General features: G+C 40.2%; 1 protein-coding gene across 2 annotated transcripts in view; it reads left to right on the top strand.

Moving 5' to 3' along the window:
* The first annotated feature begins 4,461 nt into the window (after positions 1-4,461).
* Positions 4,462-19,133, top strand: part of septin9a (septin 9a) — a 66,906-nt gene continuing 52,234 nt past the window's right edge. Inside the window, exons 1-2 of one of the 2 annotated variants that reach the window (XM_072369762.1) lie at positions 4,462-4,723; positions 16,409-16,471. In XM_072369762.1, the coding sequence (XP_072225863.1) occupies positions 4,702-4,723; positions 16,409-16,471 (85 nt within the window). In that variant the 5' untranslated portion in view covers positions 4,462-4,701. The remainder of the gene's footprint in view (positions 4,724-16,408; positions 16,472-19,133) is intronic. The other variant, XM_072369765.1, reaches the window with a different exon arrangement.

Raw genomic sequence — 19,133 nt, forward strand, 5'->3', positions numbered from 1 at the left:
TCTGTTCATAAATTAAATCCAGCCGTCGAGCAGGATGAAAGTGTGGTGGATGTTTACTTCTGCTGAGTGTTTGTGGTCAAAAGTTGTGACTTCTTCTTTCCTTGAAAAAGCAGCACAGAGCGACTTAAGTCGCTTAAGAAAACGTAATAAGTGTGAAATGTGTTTACTGGGGTAAATGTCAAGGTGCAGCGGTGTAAGCATGCAGTTGGTGTTGTGTGTCTCTGTTCGTATATATGGGACCACTTGCAAAAAGTCCCGCCATGAATGTTATCATTTGATGTGAGTGGCAGCATGAAATGGGAACTGAAAGCCCTTTTACAGGAAAAACAGCACATTTTTAAAGTAGGAGCCAAAAGCCTCTGCAGCACCATGTTGCAACTTCTTTGATTGTTATCTCTTTTTTTTTTCTTTTACAATCTCCACTTTATCAACACATTTGCTTAAAAAAGAGATATTTGTAGAAAACTTCTGATTGTGCAACATTGGAAAATTCTACATATGTTATAACTAACTAGCAACAGGAAACAGTGAAAGATAAGTGTGTCAGAAGCTGAGGTACAAAAACACAGTTTAAAACACTAGGCCATCAACACAGGCCAGGTGCTGTGAAGCATTTATACAGAAACCAAATGGAGCCCCATGTACAGATAATGTGCTCTTAAGTGATCACTTATACGCCTCAGTATCAGTTTGAACTGGAACACGTGTTCGGCACTTTCAGAGTTTGTCAGAGGCTGTTTTCTGCCCTGAAACTAACAGCGGAAACTTCAGTGGGTGCTTTTAGAAATGTAGATAGGTGCTTGGTTTGGAACCAAGGTGTCTGGTTTCAAAATATAATTTTTCCACACAAGTCATTTAATGTGTGGAAGCTAAAGCGGATGTTTATATGTCCCCTTTTTTCCTACTGAAAGCTCACCTGATTAGATGTCTTAGCATAGATTAAAAACGCCCCCACACAGATTTGGTTTGGTTCAGAAAGCTTTATCTGGTTCACAGATGGCCAACAGTGTGGTTTTCCCACCATTTGAGAGTGCTGTTCTACCTTCCAAAATCTTGAACTGAAACCAAAATGTCTCTGTCAAACATTGGACTTACCTGTCAGCTACAAATATTTGGGACCCAGACTATTCTGCAGAGCTCTGAAACCATGTCAGCGTTGTTGCGCCGACACCTCCAGTGTTGGTTCCTGAAGAGTGTGGTGGAGCTGTTGAAATGATGATCTGACATGATGCAAAGTATATGGTTAGCAGAATATATAAAAAGAAATTCAACCACAACTTTTGCTTTGTGAGCTTTAGATTTAACAAGTAACTGAGATGACTTGGTATGAGCATTGAAAGGGTTAACTTGGTATCAGAAGAGCTGAGGAGACTACCAATAATGCAGACAAACCAGGTAGGCAGGAAGTTTTGAAATTGATTCAACTTAAGCTTACAGGAAGGCAAACAAAGCCAAAGTGCAAATTAGGGATAGTGGCCTAACAGGCTGTCCACATAAACAGACGAGAGACAAGTCAGCATTAGTACTAAGGAAGTACACCAGTGGAGAACTGTTAAAAAAACATAAACCCTATCTGTCAGTGTGCTGTACTGAAACTACAAACATTTATCTGATATTCTAAAAAAGAAAAAAAACACGTAATTGCTGCAGACAAAGGATTCTCATCACATTGTTTTACAAAGGATTTATTATATGAATCTCATTAGCATAAAATGATACGACATCAATTCCAAAAAAGTTTGGGATGCTGTGTAAAACGTCAGTGAAAACAATAGATCGCATAAACTAATATCATATTCACAATAGAATATCAGTTGTTGAAAGTGATACAGTTTACAAGCATATAAAAAAATGTTATCTCCTCTTGAATTTGACGGCATCATCCCATCTCGTAAAAAGGTTGTGATGGGACAACAAGGCTGGGACAGTAAGTGGTGATCCTCTCCTTAGCATTTAGAGAATTCAACAAGCTCTTATCATGGCCACTTTGATACTTTCTGAATAATTTTTCTCACCTTCCTGAGCAAAAAAACCAACAAAAAAACAGGTGAGGTGGTAGGCAAGTAACTGGGATCAGACTAACAAACTGAGGACCCCTGGATAGAGGAGGGAATTCATTGACAACATTAGCAGGAGGTGTACAATTTCGTGTGGTAGCCTTGCTCTTGAGGCCACCACAGTTTGATACATCTGGTGCACAGAGCATCTGATTCAGCAGATAAGGGACTGTTCAGCTGAATGCCTGTAGAGGTTTGCGGCTGCTGAAGGCATGCCAAAATGCAAAGCCTTCCAATTATAGTTCACTGCAGCGACCCAAGATGCAAATTGAAGGCATTGAAAGGTGAAATGCCCCTCCAATCTTTAGCATAATGGAGCTGCATCAACTTTTTGGAGGTGGGGGAAACGGCTGATTCATCTATTCAACATGCATACACTTAATGTCTGGTTTTCTGGGATGACTTGCTTTTGTCACTTCTCAGGGAACTTTTGAACCGGGGAAATTTTAAAACTCAAAAGATCATTGATGCGTTTTGCTGCTACGTACAACCCAGTTTGGTCTAGTACCACCAACAGGCTATGATGAAAATATGCATATATTACTGTATCTACAGCCATACCACTTGTGCTGCTCTTAGTCAACATTTTAACACTCAGTATTGTCCTCCAACCTTCTCTAAAGTTGGATGTATAGCAACACGTGAAGGACTGAAGAACCTGATTCACACTGGATGGGGCCCCTTTGTTTGCAGTTCATACTCACAGCTTTGACTGGCACTATAGTTGAGTCAACTGCTTGCTTCTGTTTTTTTGGGTCATGCACCCTGCATCTTCACCAACAAGTAACACTGCCAACGTACTTCTGTAAAACAGTGTGAAAGATCATAGCTGCTATCGCCATGTTTCCAGATGAGCTTTTCATCAGCATGCTTGAGAAAAAACACATTTCGTACGAGATGAAGGTCAGATTTCACAGCTCTTTTTTTTTCTTCTCACAGAAAAGCACTGATATCTCTGAAAAAATTAAGAAGTAAACCAAATGCTGCTACCCATTCTCCTGTTACCTTCCCTCAATATAATGAATACATATAATATAATGTTTTAGTTTCCTCATATTACTTTGCCCTCTTTTATATAGAGAGACTGAAAATGTGTTACATTATTATTGTTTATCGATGGTGTCCATGAAGTCCATAAAGATCCAACTTATCCTGCCCTACAGCTCCCCCACTCTGAGGTGTGACTTTACTCGCCGTCTACTCAAACAACCATAAAGACCCACAAACTGCATTTAAAAGATGGACGTTTCCTTCAGATCAGAAAACTACAGCCATTGTAAAAGGGCCTTTAAGCTGTATTCTTTTAAATGACCAGCAGGTGGCGGTGCCTTTGGTTGCAAAGAAAAGATCGATTTCAGACTGAAAAAATTACTGCTGTTGACTTGATTTGTTGCTTATCTCCTATTGAGTTTATAACTGTAATCACTTCTCTGCCTATATTTTCGACAATCTATTTGAAAAGCACTCTGACTGTTTAATGAGTTAATTTTTTATAAACACGTATGTTTATATTTTAGAAGACAGAATGGGGAAAATAGTCGAGAACACAAATGTTTTTCCATTCACTGTTTTTTTTTCTTTCCCCATTCTTATCCAAATCTGGAAAAAAAAAAAAAAAAAACTAAAAACAATTCCCATACTTTTCAAAACTGCATAGGAACTCTGGCCCACTGATGTCTCTAAAGAATTATGGGATTCTAACTTGATGAATGATCTTTAAACAGAAACACAGATATCGTAGCGGTTATTTTAGCATGACACACTTTGCCTTATGTGCTCCAGCTATTACAGACACCTGCTGTGGCACAGCTGGTGTCTGAGCTCCCATGCATCAGAGCAGAGCTTTGAGGGGAAGGATGTGCCCAAACAGCTGCCACAAGAGGTCTCTGCAGCTCAGAGCTGTTTTCAGGATGTAGATTTGGGTTTTTGGAACATGAAGCAGGCTGCCACAGTTTGACATTTGGAGGCTTGAAAGGTTAAAGGCCTCTGACACAACTTAACATCTGAAGAGATGAGGGCCAACTCTCCAACACATGGATCCACCTACACACACAAGGTTTATTCTATAAACAAAGGGCCTCCCCCTGCTCCACACTCCCGCACCATAACACAACCTTGTCCACACTGTACACATGTGCCGTGAATGTGATCGTACAGCGTAATAAAAGACAGCCCAAAGACGCACAATAATTCTTTTTCCACCTGCGCCCTCTTTAAACTTTGACCAGAGTACTGCTAGACTGAGTTACTTCCGATTGCTTCCTGTACACCCAAAGAGCATACTAATATAATTCAAAGATAGCCGCCCTGATTTCACCTCTGAGCTTTGATAGGTGAAACCCAGTTACTGTAAACCACTCCCGCTCCTGGATTGGGCGTGCGTTAGGAGCGCAGGTGGGATTGTATCAATTTTCAGCAGTCAGACTTAGATAGAGTAAGGAAGTTAGAGAATTAGGAGTGTACTCACTTGCGCCAGGTGAAACTTTGAAACTGATCCGACCAGGCGTGACACAGAGGGAGGCCGAGACGCTCAAAGAGAAACTGTTTGGAAAAGTTACGGATGCAATCATCTTGACATTTTCTGAGAAAACCGGATCGGATCACCAAGGTTTACATTTAAAGAGCAACAGGGATATCTGCAGACATGAAGAAATCTTCATATACAGGTGAGAATGTTGACTTTAGATGGTGTGACAGTAAGATACCATCATAAAGCATGTTTGTTGAAAAAAAGAGCTCTAACCTGTCCAATCTTTGCGGTACCTGCCTGACAAGTGTTCATGTAATTATAGGCAAATATTAAACGCGAGCATCCCACGTTTTTCATCACTCAAACGTGAACGTTTGCGAGTTAGAATTTCCCCTGTGCTGAAGGGTCCACTCAGGGATCTGTGGGTGTGGTTTTTGAGACATTTCTTTCAAGTTTGATCTCTGCGACTATTCACAGGAGCTCACAAGCTGGCTGTGACATCATGACAGGAAGGTGGCGCAGAGAGCTGAGCCCGTTTTTCTTCGGAATCTCCGTTTCTTTCATGCTCTGAAAAACAAGAGGGAAGTGGCATTTGTGCGTGGAATCTGCGACACCTATAAGCTTTGCGATGTCGTTCCTTCGTTCCTCACAATACTTGGAGAATAGCCTGTTTTATGCATCTGCTTCAGATCGACACACGCTTAATTGTTCAGTTTATTTTCAGACTGGCTGGACCTGATTGTAGCTGCTGTGAGATTGTATTTGGCAAAACATGAAGGTGATGACACTCAGCAGATGGTCTTGCAATCTAGCACTACTATGCATGTCCGCACATTGTACTGTATTTCTGCCTAAATGTAAAAAAAAACAAGTTTCACACAACTCTTGAAAGTAGGTTTATTAAACTCTGTGTAAACAAGTGAGATATAATTTTTTATGGAAGACAATGATCGAATCTTACAAATATGTTTTTCATCGCCTGCTTATTTGTAGATGGAAGCTTTGATGCAAACCATTATTGTTTAATTATTCCTTTTTTGACTCCCATTCCGAACCAGCCGTGAGTAGAAAAGTGAGAAGCTGGACAATATTTAATCAGATGGGACTCAAACTTGCTTCTCAAAAGAAAACGTGTTGATGCTCATCAGGCTGGAATAGATATAAAAAAAACGTTTCTGAAGAGTTTAGACTCCATCAATCCACAGGAATCAATCCTACTTCATTGTTTCCTTCTCCAGGAATCTTTCTGTTGCTGCACAAGCCAGAAGACTGCTGCAAAAACATTTTGTGATTGACACCAAGTAAAGCTATTTGGTTTAAATGAGAAGCATCTGGATAAATGGGGGGACTGCATTACAAGCATAAAAACAAACAGTGAAACACGGTGGCGGTAGTGTGATCATTTTGCTGCATTTGGGCTAAATCGCCTTATCATCATTGATTTTAAAGAACAATGCCATGGCATTTGTCTGACCTGAGACATGAGAGAAAGTGGGTCATGCAGCAAAACACATTTGTTTTACCACAAAGTGTTCAATGAAGAATAAAGTGAACGTTTTAAAGTGGCCAAGTCAGAGTCCTGACTTTGATCCAATTGAAATGTTGTCTAAAAGCTTAAAGCAAGCAGTTCACATAGAGTTGAAGCGACTCTGTGCGGAGGAATGCACTGGATGCTGAAAGATCAAATTCATAGATGTGAAATGCTTGATTATTGGCTCACTTTAGGTATGAGCATACTGTTTTGGGTTATATCTATGCTGAAATGATTGAAACTCTAAAGGGTTAAAAAACTCCAAAAGGTGCACCACTCTACATGCACTGACTGTTCCTTTATCTCCTTTTCTTAGCTTTTTTTCTTTCTTCTCCTCCAACTTTCTTATCTTACAGCTTACAATCATCTACATCTTCCTCCCTGGCCCTCCTCCTCCCACTCTGTCTCTCTCTAAACTGCAACTCAGTCCAGGCCCACGGAATGCCGGCTTTCCCGGCTCCTCTTCCCAGAGTCTTTGTATGATGGAGCGCCTGACAGTTTTCCAATGGAGCCAAGCACATGTTGGGTCATGCTGCCTCTCCTCCTCCTCCTGTTTTTTGTGTGTGCGAGTGAGAAAGAGAGAGAGAGATCTCTCTCTGCCGTGCGACGTGTGTGGAGCTGTCACATTCTTTGTCAGAGCCTCCACTTGGGGAATTGTCTAATAACAAAGTGTGTGTGTGTGTCTAGCCTGTTGTGTGGATGTGTGAGGCCTTCCTCTGCAGTGTTTGGGGGTGTTTAGGCAACCATCAGGGATGTGGAGAGGTGACTTGTGTAGGTGTGTGTGTTTTGTACCCAAATACCCTGGCAGAAAGACACATAAACAAGCAGATTGTGTATTTGGCACATGGGAAGATTGATTTAGACTTCATGAAAAGCAATATGTGACTATGTCATGTTGGGGGGTGGTTGTACTATGTGTCTGTGTGCCTGTGTTCAACCCTCACAGCTGAACCCTGCTCGTAGAGCCAATCCCTGCCTTGTACACCACTCCCTCAGGTTGTCTGGATCAATGAGTAACCTGTATGAATAACAGCCCTCTCCAGCACACACACATGCACACAGAGTCATTATTTTCTAAGTACACACCTCCTGGTATGTGCTTTTATGTCCTACTCAAAACATGCACACCTAATTCTACTTGTACCTGTGTGACAAATGCCTCTCTCCGTGTTGCATTACAGTTTTTAGCCTGTTTATTCTGGGGCATCAGCAAGGCTTTGATTCAGAGTCTAAAGTGATTGTTAGATGGGAACCTCAAAGTCAAGCTATAAACTGTGTTGAGACATATTTGCCCTGTCATCTAGCCGAGCATGTCAAGGATGGTCTAACCCTCAATTTGGAAGCAAGAATCCTGTGAATAATGGACTAATAAGGTATTGGAACATGTGGACATGCATGTGCAGTACTGTGGTTTGTATGATCTAAAATAGGGGTGTTTTTAAACCACAGGTGTGAGCTTGGGAGACCATTCTGAAAACAGCAGCTGTGTCGGAGATGTAACACTGAGAGGAGTGAATGAGTGACGATGACAAATAATAATGCTGACCAATCCAGAAGTTGTGAATATTTTTTTTTCTCTTTAAGTTAAGAAAAGGCTAATAACTTATTATTAGCATCTGAATATGATTTAGATCTACATTGGGTGAAAAGGTTGAACACTGGCAGGTAAGTAGTAGAAAATTCAAAAGCACCCAGGATATTACGGAGTCAGGATAGATTCCTCCAATGTTCTACTTTGGTCATACGAGCTGTCCGATCTCGCCTTTCTGAGATGTAGATGGTGCTCTGCAGATTCAAAGCAGATGCTCCCAGATGGCTGATTTAGCTCATATTTGTGTTATAACTCGTAAAAACAGAGAGGAACATTAAATTTAACCAAACTTTTATCTCTTTTTTGCTTTACCACGGCAGGTCTTTCAAAGATTTGGGTAGAAATATGCCTTATCTTGACTTTCCAAGAGGAAAAAACAAAAAAAGAAAATGCAAATTGGATCAATTGTTATTCTAAATTTTAGCTTAAGTTTTTCCTTATTACTTCAGCCATTGCATCTTGCACAGAAAATGTATCCCACATTCTTCCATTCCTCCATGCCTCCATTACTCATACACAATTTATCCTGTGCACGATCGCAGGTGGATGTATTGACCTCTTCAAGCAAGAAAGAGAGCACTTTGGACAGATTAACAAAAAGGATCACACACGCTAACACCTACAGACAAAATCACCAATTAGCTTAACATGGAAATATTTGGACTGTGGTAGGAAACCGGCAATACTTTCACTGCAAACAGTGTTTTCTTTTACCTTGACCAGAACACAGCTTCACAGTAACCTCAACCTTTCATCGCTGTAAACCATTACCCAAACCTAATCACAAGCAACGAAGGGGTTACCACAGTCAGCCTTTTTTAATAGTGACAGAGTGAAACATTATTGAAAGTGGAACAGATATGTGACAAATTAAAGGGAAAACAGAGTGACAAAGCCACTGGATCTTCTCTCTGTAGGGTCTAAGGTTTCACCAAGGGTTTGTCTTTTAATTTGTCACCTATGTGCAGGTGCTCAATGTTTAATTGTACCAGAGTGTAGAAAAACTGTAGCAACTGAGTCCGTCTCTATGCAGCCATCAAGTGCTTTGCAACACAGTGTCATCTGCAGTGTGGAGTTCCCCTGACTCTGGCAGACCAACAGTCTACGTCTTGTCTCAGTGCTGTTTATGCTCCGCCTCTCGCAGGCGTGTGGAGCCGGATCTGAAGTGTCCACTCTGCTCTGCGTTTATTATCTGCAGCCAAGAATGCAGCTCTGTGATGCTGGCTGCTCCTGGGGGTGTCAACTGATACAACAGACTGCTTGTACTGTACTGCAGGCCCGAGGCCAGGAGAGAGCCAGTAAAAAGATAATGGCAAGCTGAGAGAGGTTCTGACGTGTGGCGGAACATGTGTGCGCTGACATCCATACGTGGGTATTAGAATGATAAAGACAGGATACACGTACAGTATTTAATCATTTCATCTATGAAAAGTGTTTTTTATTAAAAACAAGCCAGAGCCCACACAACAGATAGCAACTTGGTTGTACAGCAAGAGCAGCCTTTTCCTGTCATGACTTGAATAAATATTTTATTGCTTTGGTTAAAGTGTTAGTGATTCACATCTGTTTGGAGAACCCATTGAAGCCCTGATTAAGCATGATAATACATGTGAAATAAATGCAAGCCCTTTAGTTGAGTTCAAAGTCTTGATCTTATTGCAAAAGCAGCTGCTCTTTACAACATAAACACTGAGTTTGAAGTTGAATGACCATCATCTGCTCTTTCTGAGCCAATTTGTAATCATCAAATTGTCAGGCTAACATTTGCTCTGCTTTAAATGATCTGATTGTTCACAAGCAGAATGACAAAACGCACGAGAGAAACGTGCAATTTGAAATAATGCTTTCATTCACACACTTACCTACAATCCATTCATCATGATGCGTCATGCTTCAGTGTGAAGATGGAATGACATTTGTTTGTTTATTTGCCTCCACTTTACTTCCTTCATGGAATCACGAAAACCTCCGCAAACATAAAGATGCCAAAAACATTTGAAAATACAGGTTAACCTGAAATGTTTTCCCCCACAAGTGCATTCACCTATTCAGTTGCACACCTATGACATGAAGTACTGTAAGTACATATAACCCGAGGGAGGTTTAAACTCATAAAGCTCTATGGACTATTTAACCGGCTCTCTTGGTTTTAACAGCCTCACAAGAGCGAGGGCTGATCCTTATCTACCACAGCAGTATTGTTTTATGGACTGCGATAGCATCCTGTCCAACCCAGTATAAAACACCTTTTCCATGATTTAATATGGACATGTGTATGCACTGTAAGGAAAACAACGAGGTTGTGTGTGTGTGTGTGTTTGGAAAAGCTGTGTTGGCTTTCAATGAGCTCGTTGAGTGAGAAATTGGTAGGAAAAGGTGTTGCCAGCCTGTTTCTTCGGCGCCAGAACAGCGGCTATTCATTTGGGAGGAGCGCGGTTCAGGGTCACGGCCAATGGCTTTTCCAAACTACGTGTGAGTCCACATGCTTGTGTGAGTCTGCGGCTGTGTGGGTGTGAGGGTGTGTTTGGTGCAGTCCTTACTTCAGTGGTTGGCTGCGCACAGGTGAAGGTCTTATCTGGGCTGTAAAAACAATCTTGAAAAATGTCTGTCTCGCTATTCAGTCGGTCTTAGTTTCTTTAGTTCTTTCACTTAGCCTCTTTTTTGACCCCCCCACCCCCACACTCCACTCCCAGCTCTTTCACGGGCAGAATTGTGAAACATCGTGTTTGCAGGATACCCTTAACATGTAATGAGGGCCATAAAAACACACTTGGAACAGATGGATGAGCTGGAAGGGAGACAAGGCAGGAAACGAGGTCTTAGTGATGTTCAGTCTTTACGGATCATAATGTAAACTTTAAAAAAATGTAATTGTTTGATATTTATCCATACTTACTACAGAGCTTCTTTAACTTATATTAGAAAGTGTCCCTATGTAGATTTAACACATTTAAGAATATTTCAAATCGTTGCAGCAAAATGAATGAGAGAGAATTGTATTTAGCATATTAGAAGAATGAATAATTTTCCTTGAGGAGACACCATCAGCATATATTGGAGCATAATGAGAAAACCTAGATTTATCCAGGCCAAACATCAGAATATTCCAGTAAAGGCCAGTCATAAATAATCAACAAGGATGCCGTTTTGTGATGTGATCCCATAATCGGGCAGGAATATGAATGTTTGGCAAAGCAAATACACAAATAAACAGAAATCTTACATCATGACACAAAATATAATGGAATATTGCCACCATTTTTTTTATTATCCTGTGGATATAACAAATAAAGGACTCCATATCTGTGGGCAGAATGGGATGACAAAGTTAAAAATTAAGTTAAAAGTTAAAATTACATGAATAATGATGAAAATAAGAATGATTTTGCTGTTTTGTACAAAAACCTTGCACCACGTCCTGTGTCAGGTCTTTGCTGGATTTTTGTGTCTGTCAAACTGATTAATCTTTCTCATTTTTTTTGTAGACTACTAAAGAAATGAGGAGACATTGTGTCTTTGCAGCAGTCTGCAAGTAAAGTGGCTTAACAGACAAAAGAAAACAGATTCTTATGGAAATGGTTTGGTACTGGACTGGACTGTGAATGAGTGAAAAGCAGCCAATGTCCAAGGAAAACTTTGGAAGACCTTCAGAAATTCTGGACAACGATTGGTCAAAAGCAATTGTGAAAAATGACAAGAAAGCCTGGCTCCTTGTCAATAAATAAAAAATAGTGTTGGCTCGTGACTTTTGCACTGTATGTGAATTATTACTAACCAGATAAAAAAAAAATCAGCCTATGCATCGTTGCATAGCTATAGGGTGTTACTACAAGAGGTCAGGGGGGAAAAGGGAGGGAATGAAAGAGGAAAGGCGAAGATACTTCACCTCCTCTGTCTTTATGCTCGAATACAAACGGTGTGGCCTCCTTAAGCAAACACAAGAATCTCAGGTGCTTATGTGTTCTCCAGAGACAGAAGATGCATTAAAGTCCTTCCACCCTCTTTTACATGCCATCGTGCATGTGTGTGTAGAGGGTAAAGGGATCACACAAGCTTAAATGGCTGGTTGAGGGTTAAAACTTGTTTGTTAAGGTTAAAATAAGCTTTTATAGGGAATGCATTACATCAATGAAGGTGTCCCCACAAAGTTAGGATTTGTGCTTCTGTGATTTGCTCTTGTGTTTCAAGTATGTCAAAGTGCGGGACACCCTCTCCCCTCTGTTTACCCTCTCTGGTCATTTGACACCAACAACTAATCAGTTGATGTATTTGTCCAGGCATAGCTGCACTTCAGCGGTCATGCTACACGCACACTGACTCAAGCCCACACCAAGCCTCACTAAACACTGCATTTGACATCAATCATTTGAGGCCTGGAGCTGACACACACGCATCTATACGTTTACTCTGAGCTATTTTATGACATGCAGCTCCCCAAGAAGGAGGAGATTTTCCGTTAGTGTAAACACTGCTCCCATTCTTATGCATCATGTACATGTTGTGACCTCTGCTGCACTCAGCAGTGTCATAAAGCAAATATGACATAAGAAGATAAAAAATCTCCCCGAGGGGAAGAAAAGACAACGATCACGGTGCTTAAATGTGTGTGTGTCTGTGGCCTCAGACAAGACTGTGCAGGTGTGTACAACATATAGTAGATAAATGCACTTTTGAACCAACAAAATGCACATGTTACCCATTTCTGGTTTGTGTGTTACCAGTTCTTTGCCCTCATTTCACACCGTACAGCTACCCAGGTTTTTCTGTATAATTTCCATGGAGCTCAGCGATGTACCAATGCAACTTTGTGTTGTTGCCACGGCTTCGCTGACATTGTTTCTTTCAAAATGTTTTCATTGCAAGGGCGTGTAATAATGTGTGTGTGTGTGTTCACTTTTTTTCAAGCTGTGCTCCGAGCTTAAGAGTAAATAGGTACAGACATGTTTTTTAGCTGCAAGGCTGTTAGACTTGACTGACTCTCGTTTTCCATATACTTCAAGCTCTCAGATGTATATAGACACCGCTTGCACAACTATCAAGTAAATGACTACTCTGACATTAACATTGTTTCTATGCACATGTTTAAACTCTAAACCATACCAACTTGTATGCATATTAGATTTATTCACTTCAGTTTAAACTGTATGTCATTGGCTAATGAGGGAAGTTGTGCCTGTAAATAAACCTACACATGTCAAAAGTTGTTAAATGCTTATCACACAGATCATTGAAACAGCCCACTCTCACACATTGTAGGCTATATAGACATATAGATAACAGGGTGTTCCACTTTAAGGAAGCATATCGTTTATACGCATAAGTCTAATTTTGCATGCAGTCAACAGTTTCAAGTTGTCAGCACATTAATGTTCAATGAATTTCACTATCTAGTATATCTAGTTGATGTTAACTTGGCCAAGAATGCTTCTGTGGAGGAAGGAATGGATGGCAGAAGTTACTTGAACCGTCATGCAAGTTAAATTTGAGACTCTTCATCTAGATGTTTGTCAGCTGATTTTATTTTTTAAATTTCTATAACAACAGCATATCTTTGATAATAACTGCAGCACTGTAATTTTCCTTTGGGAATTGCTAAAGTATTATTAAATTAAATTCAGCTGAATACAGTTCAATTGAGTTCTTGCATAAGGTTTTCCACAATCATTGCACTTTTCTTCTTCCCTTCCCAATCGCCATTTCTCACTCTTCTACATCCCTTTTATCTGTGATGGCCAGGAGCTTGAAGTTGAAAAAACCACATAATTATGGTTAGAGTTAATTTCGGTGGCTGTGTCAACAAGTTATAAAATACACTCTACAAAATAAACTTTACGTAGAGTTTGCTCTGTTTCAGTAGATGGAATTTGTTCCTCTGGGGCACCGTTTTGATTAGCTGGTAGACTACCTCTATGTCAGAATTCCTCCTTGATTCTCGCGGTCTACTGCAGGTAACATACTAACAGCTCATAGAAACCCAAAGGTTTTAAAAGTATGAGGTGGGCCTCCTCGGCAGGCCTCCAAACAGATTTAGTGGAGGCTTAATGAATGAATACCTTAGGACAAACTACTTCCATATTTATAGTGTAGTCTTGATATGTCAATCAGCAGTATGTGGTCATATTGGCTCACTTAAAATTGTATGTGTGTACAGGACACAGACAACATAATCATGATCCTAGCCAATCTAAGCAAAAAAGTGGCATGAGTGAGGTGTCTTTTTTCCAAACCTCCTATTTGTTTGAAGGCTTACTTACTCAGACTTTGAAAGCCCTCTGACCTGACCCCCTTTCTCACCGACATACAGGCTTACTAAGATTAAGATTTACAGTGAGCGAACAGCATGCAGAAGGCTGTGGTAGTTGCTTCAGAATAGGAACTGTGGATAAGTGATTTTTTTTCTTTTTAAAGATTATTCAGCACTTGTAGTTCCCTACTATTTATGCACTGCTAAATATTCCCATGAAAAAGGCTTAACTAATGTTCCTTTGACTGACATTTAGTTTTGAGGTCAAACAACATTGACTGAAAACGTTGTATGTGTACCACTCTAAAAATGATCCAGTGCAGTTTGCTTATAATAACAGAGGAGGCAGAGTATATGTACACACATAATCTACTATGATGTCATCGTTTGGCAAAAGGCTGATTAATGATTTGTACTTAGAGCAAATAAAAAGGTTGACTTTCACTCTGGCACCTTTGGTGAATCTGACTGCTCAGTTAGTGATTTTAAGAGTCAAGACTTCCTCTCTGAAATAGAAATAAAGCAACTCAACATCAAGTTCTTATACTTAGATCTGAAATAGGATTCTTACAACACTTTTGCCCATTTGTATTTTCTTCACAGTCTTACATCCTGCAGACCTATTTAGAAGCTGCTGCTTGCTAAGTAGGTAGAAATGATTAAACCAAGATTAATTTGCATAAAAAGGCATATATTCTGGTGACACTTTCTGTATCCAATACCAGTATCATGTAATGACGCATTACCATGGCACCACTGTCATGTGTTAGAGGTGCACATGCAGAAGGAAGCAGAGGCTGTACCCCTCCAATCTCGTCATCTCTTACAGCTGTTTATTTAATTGTTTTCTTTCTATGAGGAAAGTGACTGACTTTGAACCTTCCCTCGCACGCAGTGCAGAAGGTTTACTCATATCTTCCAGTCATATAGTGGCGCATTCACTCCTCCTCCCTCAGACCAGCTGTCTTTAGTTTGAACAACGGTGGTGAAAATAAACACTGTTTTCTGGATTTTTGGCCAGAAATGTCGCATCATTCACTGACTTGCGGTAGGAAGTATTTTTAACAACTTGAAAACAGGATGGTACAACTGACTCATGAGCAGCAGTCGATGCAGGAGAGGACAGGAAGTGGGGAGACGAAACAGCAAGCGCGTGGTTGATCAGCGGAAGATCTTCTTAACTTCACCTGTCTTTGGACGTGACGAGCTAAACACTTCAAACACTATAATTCTTAGAACTGTTACTTGTATCCACTGTTTTCTTAGAACAGATGTGTCTGATTTCCGCAGACGTCCCTTTAGTGACAAAACTTCTGTTAATCTGACTTTAGGAGTAGGCTGATATCACACAGGCATAATATGTAGCTTTGTTACTAAAACTAACTTTAATAATGATCATGTTAGTCTTTATGTGATCATTGAATAAAATAACTGCAGTCATTTACTTTACAGAAAATCACAGTGTTTCTAGCAAAGCTGAATCACCATCTGAACACCCTTTTGTTTAGCTCATTTCACCACTGCTGGTGATTAAGCAGAACTGAGCGCAGACATTCCCACACAGACTCACATCAGAGTTGATCGATGGGAGATTATAGAGATTGTTCCAGCAGAGTCAAAGCCAAGAGGAACCAACATTCCTCTGATTCCTTAACTGGCCAGCGTCATGTAGGACCCAGCTGTGCGCATGGTGATCTCTTACATTTGCATGATGCAGAGTCTTGAATTTTCCAGAAAAAAAAAACAAGCACACTAGAGCCCATGCATCTTTTGTAGCAGCACTACTCTTTTTTTTTTTTTTTTAACAATCTCTATATCTTTGGGGGATACTACAAGGTCATTTCAGCTGCAGATTTCACATTTCCTTTCATTTTTATCGACTCTGTTTGGAGTCCGTTAGTTTGGTCTCTGTTCTTAATCTCAATTCCAATTTGATACATTTGTCATAACCCTTTTATTCACATAACATAGCCTTATACTGATCATCTGGGGTACACAGAAGAAAACTAATTAGAATTACAGCATTTTTGTTTTACTGCAGTTTTGGTCTGACTTCAACAGTTTAGAAAAACCGAAACAAACAAAAGACTCTCTGGCCTTCCTTCACCAGTCTGTCTCTCTGTGGTCAGACAAGAAAAGAAATTTAGTCTTAAACACTGGTTTAATTTGTTTTTCCACATAGCAACCGTAGATAATTTGGCCTCAGAAAGAATATGAAGTAATGGTTTTCCATTTGTGACCCTTCGTGTCTGTTGATTTAGCTGATGCTCCAGTTTGGAGCGCTGCCCAACTGGCAGCAGGTGTGTTTGGGGGGAATTTTCAGTCCAAACAGATCCACTCATTTTGCATTTGGTTGTTGAATGAAAGATTTTTTTTAAAAATGCTTAGACAAGCTTAACAGTAGAATTTTTTTTCAAAATAGTATTTCCTGTGTCTGATTTATAGCACAGGCATTATCAATAGGCAGCCAAAATGCTGGAGATTTCATCAACTTGTCCTTCTCACTTTTTCTCAGCACGCTCAGCCAGCGCTCGAACGAGGAGAACAGAAAGGGAAGGATCTGGCATCACCAGTCCCAGTAAGTAGACTTCACCTCTTTCATTGTGGCCAGTCATTCATTCCTCCATCCATTCACGCAGCCTTCTTTCATTCATTCATTGGTGGAACCCTCTTGCTGTGAGGGGACAGTGCTAACCACCACACCACCGTGCAAAACACTCAGACTCCTTGTCTAGGGGACAGTTTAGGTCAGTCTTCGATGGTAATGAGTGATGTATGTAATTCATATCTATGCACATGTTTCGCATTCAGTTTCAGCTTTGTCAAAGAATGCAGTGTCAATACACTTAAATAGTGAGGGCAGATCAGGTACTGATTCTTGCCTGAATAACAGCAGATCACTGATTATGTCATACATTCTGTGGTATTTCTGTTTTATCTTTTAAAAGTGTCTGCATCCGCTTTGTGTTTCTTGTGTCCCTGGTATAGCAGTTAAACACTGATGTTGTGTTGATGCATGTAGAAAAATAGTATGAAACAAAACAAGAAGTTAAAGTAGGCCCAAGCAACACTGCTGTATAAGCATAAGTCCCTGCAGCTTGCATAACTTTGTTCAAGTGACAGTTGAATTGTACTGTAGCTAATCAACGGTAGCTTTTGGCAAACAATGAAAGTTTGCGCTCTAACACAGCAGTTTAATTGCACTGAAGCCATAAATCATCTTGTGAACCGACTGTGTGCAAATGCAACTTTTGAGAGATTTGCATCGTGCAAGCTGTGTCTTGACACAGAAGAATGTGGCATCATTTACCACCTGTGTGTGAGATGCACCCACAAATCCCATTTGTTAAAAGAGCCTCCAGATGTTTATTCACCCACAAACACCAAAACTTGGTAACCAAAAGCAACTCGTTATGGTGTGCTCTTGTGTGCTTTTTTTCTTGTACATTCGATGAATATGTTTGGGCTTTTTTTTTTTTAATGCCTTTATGGATAGGACAGTGGAGATAGACAGGAAACAGGACAGAGAGAATGGGAATGACACGCAGCAAAGGCCGTCCGGTTCGGTCGATGACTATGTTTGACTTTGTCACTGCACGTACATGGTGAGTCAGAACAAAGATAGCAGCAGAGCACATCAGCAAAAGAGTAGGCCAGCACAGCATGAGGCCGAATCATTTCCTTTGCTCCATGTTTCTGCTCAGTCTGAGATTTTGTTGCTTAACCTTCTGTGCAAAGCAAAGCTGGGAGTGAAGGACTTCTAAAACATGCTGAGCGTCTTCAAAAGCTGTATGTGTGTTTGAATGTGATTATAAATGTGTAGGTGCTCCTTGGTCATGACATTAGACCAGTCTAATTAGATACTACGCACACATATGCATGTCATAGTATACATAAGAACAAAGTCATGCACAGGAAGTGCTTAAGGCTGCGTGTCAGCAGACCTCCCTGATGTTGATGCAGTCGCTGGAGGGCATATGTGTGTGTGTGTTTGTGTGTGCAGGGAGATACCCCACACAAAGAAATCTGCCAACAGGGCAGATTTATGAGCCAGTGGGCGTGTGTTTGAGAGGATGTGTAAATGTAATCTAGTTGTAATCTAGTACACTCACTGTACTGTTCAACACTCCTATTGTTCTAAGTGTGGTTTGTTCTCATCTTAGAGTCAGCAGATCCTAATTTATCATACGCACACATATGTATAAGATGGTTAAAACCAGAATGCAAAGATTTGTAAAAACCATTTCAGCTCCATTTTTATTTGAAAATAGCACAAAGACAAGTAAGAAGTGGAAAGGTTGTGCAATGTGAGAAGAATCACCTGGTGGAGAATCTCATGACTTGTCTGTCAGCAGACAACAGGTTTGTTACATAACTGGCTGCTACCAGAGCATCTCAGACAGTCTTTCAGATGATTCAGGAGATGGAGAGAGGTTTTCACCACCCTGTGAAAGACTGAGTGGGGCAAATGGTTCCAATAAAATTCGAAATGTTGGTCTCGTCAGTTCCAAAAAGTGTTATTAACCCATTTAGAGCTTGGGCTTTGTTTAAAACAGGCCCTTAAAAGTATTTGTCAGCCTGAAACATGAAATTAAATTGATTTGAGAGGTAAAACCTTCTTTTTTTTTGTAAATTAATTACTTTGCCTTCATGTTTATCAATATCTTTTTAAAAATGATGATGGTGGGACTTGAATCCAGGGTTGAAAGGTAAAATATGCTTACCTGGGTTAGAAAATGAGGGATTCAACATGGAGGTGAATGTGCCCTTGTCTGAACTTTTTGGAAACATGATGATGATTTCAAAGACCAATCAGATGCCTTATATAAGTTTTGATATAATTTCTTTATGCTGTTTTCAATTACATTTTAGGGTGTAAATGATTTGCTGATCATTGAATTCTGTTTATGTTTACATCGTACACATTGTTCCAGTATTTCTGAAAGTCTTTTGTGTCATTTATTCTTTTTTTGAACACTGATGACATGATATCAACAATATTACTATTACTATTACTATATACCTTTGCAAATGAGCTTTTACTGTTGTTGGTATGGTAAGCAGAATTTGGAGTAAAAACTTCGTCTTGTCGAGAGAGACTTTTCTGGAGACCGCGATAGAAAGTGAAAAGGAGGGCAAAAGGCAGGTGTGAGGGCTCTTCCTTTTCAGTTTGTGGGCTTATCCTTCCTTATCCTTCCTTCTCTCTCCTGTGATGTTTGTGCACTGTGTGCTCTTTACTT

The sequence above is a fragment of the Leuresthes tenuis genome, unplaced genomic scaffold (genome assembly GCF_036924035.1).
Source record: "Leuresthes tenuis unplaced genomic scaffold, fLeuTen1.0.hap1 SCAF_17, whole genome shotgun sequence".
NCBI lineage: Eukaryota > Metazoa > Chordata > Actinopteri > Atheriniformes > Atherinopsidae > Leuresthes > Leuresthes tenuis.